Consider the following 9,128-nt stretch of genomic DNA (forward strand, 5'->3'; position numbering starts at 1 on the left):
GTGATATCTAGGAGGGTGTTGTTGCCTAAAGGGTTGATCAGATCCTCTTGGCTCCGTCCATCTTTGATTGCTTTGACCTTGATGCATATTCCTGTTATAGCTTCCATTCTTTGCAACAAAATTAGAACTAGACTCAAAGCGAGAGGGGTGAGAATTCATAGTAGTTGTCAGAAATAAGGGGAAAAGAAGAAACAATTAAACAAGTAAAAGAAAAATATATTTTTTATTTTTTATTTTTTTATTTATTTTTTTGATAAATATTTACAATAACCAATAATAAGGCACACGTTTGCAATTTCCCGGCAACGACGCCATTTTGAAGAGAGAATTTTTGCGTGGTCTAGAATTCAAAATAAATTCCCGTTGCAAGTATAGCTTCTAAACCAATAAGAATCATTTCTTACAAATGTTTTGGTTGTCACAAGTAACAAATCCCTAAATAAATTGATAACCGAAGTATTTAAACCTCGGGTCGTCTTCTCAAGGAATTGCAGGGAGGTATGTTCTTATTATTGGTTATGAGTTTGTAAATTGGGGGTTTTAAGAATGAGGGGGCAATTATGATAAATGATGAATAAAATAAATAAATGACTGTAAAATAAACTCTTGGCAAGGCACGAGAAATTGGAAGTCCTATCCTAGTTATCCTTATCAATGATGATGAAAATTGAATCTTAATTCCACTTAGTTAACCTCTGCTGGTGCAAAGGAAGGTCAAGTGGCTAATTAGATTGATCTTCAAATCCTAGTTAATTCCTAGAAAAAGATTGGGATTATAGAAGTTCAAGCTAATTGGCAAAGATAGCGGTTATCGATCATGTTGAGTTTGATAACTCAAGAGTTACTGATTTCTTAACCAAAACCAAAAGGGAATAAAATCTACTTGAATGAAAATAAATTGGATAAAGCCAAAGCATCCATAACATATAAATCTGAAATACCTCAAATTATATTAAATAAAAATGTCAATTCTAACATGGACAATATCATCAGCCAATTGGGCAACATCAATCAAACACAAATAAAAATATCAGAGTAAATAAAAGTAGAAGAGAAACATAAATTATTGAACCTGATGAAGATAAAATAATCCTGAATTGAAAAGAAATCCTAATCCTAAAACCTAAGAGAGAAGAGAGAACCTCTCTCACTAAAAACTACATCTAAAACCTAAAATTGTGAATTATGAAAGCATGTTGAGTCTCTGCATGTTCCCTAACTTTAATCTGTGTTTCTGGGCCAAAAATTGGGTTGAAATCCGGCATAGAATCTCTGCCAGTGACTTTTGTAATTCTGCAGATCGCGCACGTCACGCAGACGCGTCAGTCACGCGGACGCATCATTCGGCGTTTTTCTTTTCCATGCGGGCGCGTCGTCTATGCCTCTGCGTCACTTCTGCTTTTCCAATCCACGCATCCGCGTCACTCATGCGGCCGCGTCACTGCGAATTCCTTTCTTCCGCACGGTCGTGTCGCTGACGCGTACGTGTCACTTCTCGCTTGTCATCTCCTCAATTTCTTGTGTTCCTTCCATTTTTGCAAGCTTCCTTCCCAATATCTCACTCATTCATGCCCTATAAAGCCTGAAACACTTAACACACAGATCAAGGCATCGAATGGTAATAAGAGAGGATTAAGATTAGCTAAATTAAGACCAAAGAAGCATGTTTTCAATCATGTAATAATTTTAGGAAGGAAATATAAATGCATGCTAATTATATGAATAAGTAGGTAAAGACCATGATAAAACCACACAATTAAACACATTGTAAACCATAAAATAGTGGTTTATCAGTTACACCCAAATATCTTCGTGTTACACCCAAATTTGCTGCAAATACAGAAAAGTGTTTCTTCTAATTCTGCATTTTTTTCTTCTTCTTTTTTTTTCTCATTTTTTTCTTTTAGTTGAATGAATGTAAGTTCGTCATCTTTTAAGTAATTTTGTACCATTATGTATTTCTTCTTCTACTTTGTTTGATTTTTTTAATTCTTGTTAAAAGAGTAAAATAAGAAGAAATTTAAGAAGATAAAATAAGAAAAAATATGAATAAAAAAGAAGAAGATGGTGATGATGATGAAAAAGAAGAAGAAGAAGCAACAGCAGATGAGGAGGAAGGAGAAGAAGAGTTTTGAATTATGCAGAACTTATCAGTATACATACACCCAAAATTCTTAAAGAATACGCCCAAATATGTTCGTGTTACACCCAAATACAGAAAAATATTTTCTATAATACAGAAATTTCACAAACAAAAATAACATTATTCACCTATAGAATCATAAACTACTAATGTAAACATTAACTAGAATTGAATCACACCTCAGTCACTTGATTGGATTCAAAATAATCAATTTCGTTCTGGTTTAATTGTCAATCTGAACTTGAATTATTCATTATCTTCAACAACGAGATAACTGATGATAGAGGAGAATGAGAAAAAAGAAGGATGAGAAGAAATTCTAATAAAAATAGAAGGAGGAAGAAGAGGAGAAGGTGATGTTGGTGACAGTAAAATAAGAAGAAACTCGAGAAGGTAAAACAAAAAGGAAAAGATGAATAAGAAAAAAAAAAGAAGAAAATATTGATGATGATGAAAAAAAAGAAGAAGCAGTAGCAGAAGATGAGGAGGAGGGAAAAAAGAGTTTTAAATTATGCAGAACTTATTAGCACACATACACAAAAAATTCTTAGAGAATACACCCAAATAGTTTCGTGTTACACCCAAATTTACTGCAAATATAGAAAAGTGTATCCTTTAATGCTGCATTTTTTTCTTCATCTTTTTTTCCTTATTTTTTTCTTTCTTTTAGTTGAATGAATGTAAGTTCATCATCTTTCAAGTAATTTTGTATCATTATATGTTTCTTTTTCTTCTTTGTTTGAAATTTTTTGTTTTTATTCTTGTTAAAAGAGTAAAATAAAAAGAAATTTAAGATGAATAAGGAAAAAAGAAGAAGATGATGATGATGATGAAAAAGAAGAAGAAGTAACAGAAGATGAGGAGGAGGGAGAAGAAGAGTTTTGAATTATGCCGAATTATCAGCACACATACACAAAAAATTCTTAAAAAATACACCCAAATATCTTCGTGTTACACCCAAATTTACTGCAAATACAAAAAAGTATTTTTTTAATACCGAAATTTTACATTACATTAAATTAATTAATCAACGATGAAACATTATTCACCTACAGAATCATAAACTGGTAACGAAAAAATTAACTAGAATCGAACCACACATCAGCTACTTGATTGGATTAAAAACAATGATCAATTTCGTTTTGGTTAAGATAATCTGAACTTGAGTTGTTCATTATCTTCAACAATGAGATAAAGAGGAGAATGAGGAAAAAGAAGGAGGAGAAAAAATTCCAATAAAAAAAGAAGGAGGAAGAGGATGAGGAAGAGGAGGTGGTGGTGTTGGTGACGACGATAACAAAAGAGAAAAAGAACGTGTAGTAATGGCACGAAGAAGAACGTGTGCGCGTTGATTGAAATCTGTTAAATTAAGAAGCGCGTGAAATGTGCGTGCATAAGATGTGCGCGTGAGAAAGATTTAGGAAAAATGACTTATATAGACTTGTATAATAAAATAGCTTGTATGTGAAGAATAATTGATATAAATATTTATTAAAATATTTTTAGTTATTAAAAAAATATTATTAAAGTTTTAATTTTTATTTCTCTTATGTTTTTATTTTTTTGAGATATTAAAAAGACTAAAATTGTATTCCAAAATTTAAATTTAAATTTTACTAATTACTAAATACAATATCAATACTCAATCCTTTCAATACTAAAGACCATACTATGTTTGGGAAATACCAAAAAGTTATTTTTTTCAACTTTTGACTTATAGAAAGTTACATTAATGTGTTTGGTACAATTTTTTAGATAAACTTTTAACTTTTTCAAAAAGTTATTTAAGAGCTTTTGAAGAAGTTAAAAAATATGACTTCTCCTATTTTCAAAAGCTATTTTATCACTCTTATTTAATGCACAACTTTAAAACAAAGACTTCTATAATAACTATCCAAATTCAAAATAACTTATTTAAAAGTTATTATTAATAAAAGTCTTTATATTTTAACTTCCTTTTTCAAAAGAACTTATTTAAGAAGTTTAGCCAACATTAAGCTCCTTTCTCAATATACAAACACTACTTGAATAATTCTTACAACATTTTTTAATTAAAAAAAGAACTATACACACATATACTGATGTACAAGTGTATAGTGTACAAGTACGGTATAGGTGTGGCCCTACGACAATCCAAATATCACTTCTACCTACCACTTATCGCACAATCCTTATCCGCATTGGTTCACCATCTCGTCTTTTCCTCTGCCCTCTCTCTAGTCTCTCCTCTTCAATCTCTCGACACAATCACATATCTTTTTCCCTCATTCTCATCCCTTTCGCTTTATTTATCTTCTTTCCTACTCAAACCAAAACCCTCCCTCTTTCTCGTTCTCAGCAACCCCCTCCAACTCCAATTAATCGCCGCGCTTTCACGCACACACCTTTTTTATCCGATTAAGAAGAGCGAGGGTATTCTTGTCAATTCGCCATTACTTCTGTATGGCGTTGTTTGGGGTTATGGAGATGGCAACAGCTGTCGACATACTGTCCGACCTTGTTGTGTTCATCGCTCCGCTTTGGATTGCCGTTATAGTCGGCGTTGTCCTTGGTTGGGCCTGGAAGCCCAAGTGGGCCGACAACTTGGCTTCCATCGAGCCCACCTCCAACAACTACTACCTCCCCAAGCTTCGCCTCCCTTCTTGGGCTGCTTTGGGTTCCACCTCTGGTCCCCACACCGACCTTTCTTCCTTCTCCGTTTCCACCAGGTGCGCTTTGAAATTCAGTTGAATTCAGTTATGTTTCTTTTTTTTTCCGGTTTCGTTGCTGATTTGTATAACCGGTTTTCGGTTTCTTGCTACTTGCCACGTGGCACACACAGTTCGGGTGCGGGGTCGAGTTCGTTGCAACGGAATGATGGGGAGAACGAGGTTAGTGCTCTGGTGACGGAACAGGACTTGAAGCACTTGAGTATGTTAGTTGAAGAAAAAGATGGTGGACCCGCGTGGATTCAGATGATGGACCGTTCTACTCCTACTATGAGCTACCAAGCTTGGCGTAGGGACCCTGAGGTACTCACTACACACCTTTCGAAATTCGTTATTCTTGTAATTGCAAGAACTGTGGCTGCATCTGAAGTCACAACCACAATCTAAACCACAAATGCTATAGTAACGGTGATCGAATTTTGGGACCAATTGCATTGCATGATACATTCTGGTTGCTGACTTGGTTTTGGATGAATTTGAATGTGTTTGCATTTGTTAGACTGGGCCGCCGCAGTACCGAAGTAGAACCGTGTATGAAGATGCAACTCCTGAGCTGTTGAGGGATTTCTTCTGGGATGACGAGTATCGGTTGAAGTGGGATGACATGCTTATACATGCTTCAACCTTACAAGAGTGCCCTGTTACTGGGACTATGATGGTGCATTGGGTTCGCAAGGTAAGTACTGGACACCGGAGTCAATCTCAACTTCCTTTTGGATTTAGATGTTTCTTGCAACTGCCTTTGGCATATTCTCATGTGTTGCGAATTGCAATTCTCGCTTGCTGCAGTTCCCCTTCTTTTGCAGTGATAGAGAATATATCATTGGTAGAAGAATTTGGGATGCTGGACAAGCTTACTACTGCGTAACAAAGGTTTGTAAATGTTTTCTCTGCTGTCTAATAGTGTGAAATGGTGATGGCTTTGTAACAAAGACTTATGATGTTGCAATTTAGCTTTCAGTTTTTTAGTTGAAAATTTGACTATTATCAAGTTTCTAGGATACTTCAGCTCAAAAGAATCACTGTCTTATTGTCATAAAAAATTTATGTTGATTCATCTTGATTATCCATTCTAGAAACATAATTTGTGTCAAAACATACCCTTTTCCTTTCTCTTCCCTTGTCTGCAAATATTTACACACTAGTTTTTTCTAGCTTCATCAGTATGGAGAGACTTGAAATCCATGTCACTAGTATTGTGAAGTGTGCTGCCTTATTGTTTACTCAACCTCGTAGCAATATTAAAGTGAAGTTAGTGGAATTCAATAAGTCATTTCCCTTGACATGGAATAGCTTGTAGCTAAATATGATAATGATCTTATTCTTAGCTAGATATGATTTCTCATTCTTTGGGATGGAGAATTTATATTATATTTCTAATCTCTTATATCAATTTGTTTAGGGTGTCCCTTGTCCATCTATGCCAAGGCACAACAAACCTAAACGAGTTGATCTTTATTATTCAAGCTGGTGCATTCGTCCAGGTAAGAGGAAGCTTAAAGTTTAACTTAAAGTACTTTTTACTTATGTGTGTGTTGCATGTGTTAAGAAATCTTTTACGTGTCTAGATAACTACTTATTATTGAAGCTATCTGCTGTACTTTCTAAAAAGACAGCCAATACTATTATATATAGTCTGATCCTTGGATTAAAAAGATTATGTTAGGAGTAGTAAAGTACATAGAAGAAAGGATATATTAAGAAACAGATATGATGTGAACTAGATAGTAGTGGGGACAGACATATACTTGTATCCAACTTGTTCAGCTGGCAATGGGAATGAGTTATGAGAGAGAGAGAGAGAGAGAGAGAGAGAGGATTGCTTTCTCTTCTTTGTCTGAATCGTGATATCAGTCCAGGGTGTGAATAATATCATCATACACCTTCATTTATTGGCTCCTATCTGGTATTTATCAAATTTCACTGTCCATTATTAAAATCACAGGGCATGTAGTAGGTGTTGTCTTAAATCGACCATTCAACTTGTATGATGTAATCCCAGTTTTCACCTCCCAGATATTGCTAACTTATGTGTCTCATACTCTAACGTTACTTCGAATCCTACTTAACTGTATTTTCATATTCCAAAACTTCCTTCTCCACAGTTCAACTTTTAAATTTACTCGTTCTAAATCAACTTAGACATTGCCTTATGTTATAAAAAAGTATTCTATCAAAATTTATAATCAAGCAGTGAGTCGATCAGAGATATTTTGTAGAACACTAATTTTGTCAAAGTAGGATTTATTACATGGGATGTCAAAGATTTATTTGAATTTTGCATGCTCATTTATTCCATTCTTATATAGACAATAAAACTTATTTGCATATATTTTACATGTGCGGAATAGTTAAATCAAGAAAAGATGACCAGCTGACTGCGTGTGAAGTATTATTGTTTCACCACGAAGATATGGGCATACCCTGGGAAATTGCTAAGCTTGGAGTTCGTCAAGGCATGTGGGGAGCAGTCAAGAAGTTTGATCCTGCACTACGGATATATAAAAAAGAGCGCGCTTCTGGTGCCCCATTGTCACCTTGTGCTCGTTCTGCTAAAATCAATACTAAAATAACTCCAGAATATCTGAGTTCTTTGGAAAATGCAACCAATGACATCATAGAGACCAGAAATGAGGATACTTCTGGAAAACCAATTGGGAGGAACATTCCTAAACTTCTAGTTTTTGGTGGAGTTATTGCCCTTGCCTGCACTGTAGATCAAGGACTGCTGACCAAGGCACTTATATTTGGAGTAGCCCGAAGGGTTGCGAATATTGGAAGGAGGTTCTGATGCATTGCTTTTTTGCTTGTTTTAGAAAGTGCCAAAGGTAAGTCGATCTGAAAAGTAGAATTAGAAAATGGGATCTCACTTGTTAAGCAACTGTTGATTCTGGATCTGGTTGGCAGATATGGATCAGGAGCAATGGTTTTATTCTTTCCCCATTTGTTTGAGCTATATGAAGTAATTTATAAGTACAAATAGGGAGATTGTATATTTGAGTCATTGAAGATTCTCGTGCTGCAGGGCCGACACCAATATTCAGGTTTTTATTTGGTTCACATTTTCTCATAGGTTTTCCCCCACATGCTCTTGTTTTCTATCCTTTTGATTTGTATATTGTCCCTCATCTAGCATTTGACTATGAAAACCAAGTGAGCAAGATATATGTAGTGCCCTCATAATTTAATTGCAGGGATTAATTTATTCTGTTTGTCATGCCTCATTAGAAAAAATAAGAGTACTAGTTGATGAATGGAGGAGACATCTATGATGCTCCGTGATACTTGGAACATGAAATACACACTCCCCTCCACTTTTTGTGTGTTTTTCATACACTTTGAATACTAGAGAACTGTGTAAGTAAAATCCTTGGGGACTTGAGTTTAATATGTACATGAAACTAGAAGTTAGAGAGAAAGAGTTTCAGCTCTCCAGGAAAGAAATGAATTTTCTGTGAATAATAATTCCTCGGTGGTGAACGTGATGTATAGGGATGTATCCTCATAAATCATCTTTATATTCCTAGTTTCAAAACAAGTAGTGAATTTTAGTGTAAATTTAAAGATATTAATGCATTTAAATTTTTGGGTTTAGTCACCATGTGTTTTTACGAATAAAAAAATTTAGAGTATATACCTAGATAGGTTTTTAAGAATTTTACATCGGATGTTTTGGTCTTTTGGAAAATTTTATTACGTTGAGGTCTATAAATTTTATAAAAATATATAAGTCTTTATTTTAGTCAATTCTGGTGTTTTTACTTGGACAAATAAATAAGTTTTTAAAAAATGTGATAGAAGGATTTATAGGTTTTATTTTTGTAAAGTTTAGGAATATTAACGTAATAAAATATTTTGGAGACGAAAACGTTTTATTTGAAATTTATATACTCAAATTTATTATAAAAAATTGTGTAAAGTTTGATTTTCAATATAATTGATGTGTATTTATTAAAACAGATCGTTTGAAATTTTTACTAATAGTAATTTTAAATTTGTTACAAGGGTTAGTTAAAACCTAAATTTTTTACTTTCTTTGGGGATTAGAAGAATTGTTGAGCGGTAAAATTTTTATTTTTTAAAACTTGTAGTATTTGTATTTAGTAAATTAAATTAAAAGTGGTTTTTAATAAGCATAAGCAAAAGTGTGTTTAGTAAAATAACTTTTAAAATTTTAAAATATTATATAGATATTAATATAAGAATTAAATTTGAATATTAATTAATATATGAGGTTATATTAGATATTTTAATTTGGATAAGGACAAGTTAATGTT

The 9,128-nt window shown here is 33.6% G+C and overlaps 1 protein-coding gene across 1 annotated transcript; it reads left to right on the plus strand.

Moving 5' to 3' along the window:
- Positions 1-4,317: 4,317 nt before the first annotated feature.
- LOC107465915 (uncharacterized) lies at positions 4,318-8,056 on the plus strand. Its single transcript, XM_016084904.3, has 6 exons — positions 4,318-4,851; positions 4,965-5,154; positions 5,351-5,527; positions 5,641-5,724; positions 6,254-6,335; positions 7,203-8,056. Exons 1-6 carry the CDS (start codon positions 4,586-4,588, stop codon positions 7,640-7,642), a joined length of 1,239 nt encoding a protein of 412 aa, XP_015940390.1. The 5' UTR covers positions 4,318-4,585; the 3' UTR covers positions 7,643-8,056.
- The last annotated feature ends 1,072 nt before the right edge of the window (positions 8,057-9,128 follow it).

The sequence above is a fragment of the Arachis duranensis genome, chromosome 9, assembly GCF_000817695.3.
Source record: "Arachis duranensis cultivar V14167 chromosome 9, aradu.V14167.gnm2.J7QH, whole genome shotgun sequence".
Classification (NCBI taxonomy): Eukaryota; Viridiplantae; Streptophyta; class Magnoliopsida; order Fabales; family Fabaceae; genus Arachis; species Arachis duranensis.

What these genes read in the sequence shown, in the direction of transcription:
- LOC107465915 (XM_016084904.3), top strand. Translation starts at nt 4,586, where the DNA reads ATGGCGTTGTTTGGGGTTATGGAGATGGCAACAGCTGTCGACATACTG. An exon ending in TCCTTCTCCGTTTCCACCAG is followed by an intron (nt 4,852 to 4,964) that starts GTGCGCTTTGAA and finishes TGGCACACACAG; the next exon opens with TTCGGGTGCGGGGTCGAGTT. An exon ending in CTTGGCGTAGGGACCCTGAG is followed by an intron (nt 5,155 to 5,350) that starts GTACTCACTACA and finishes TGCATTTGTTAG; the next exon opens with ACTGGGCCGCCGCAGTACCG.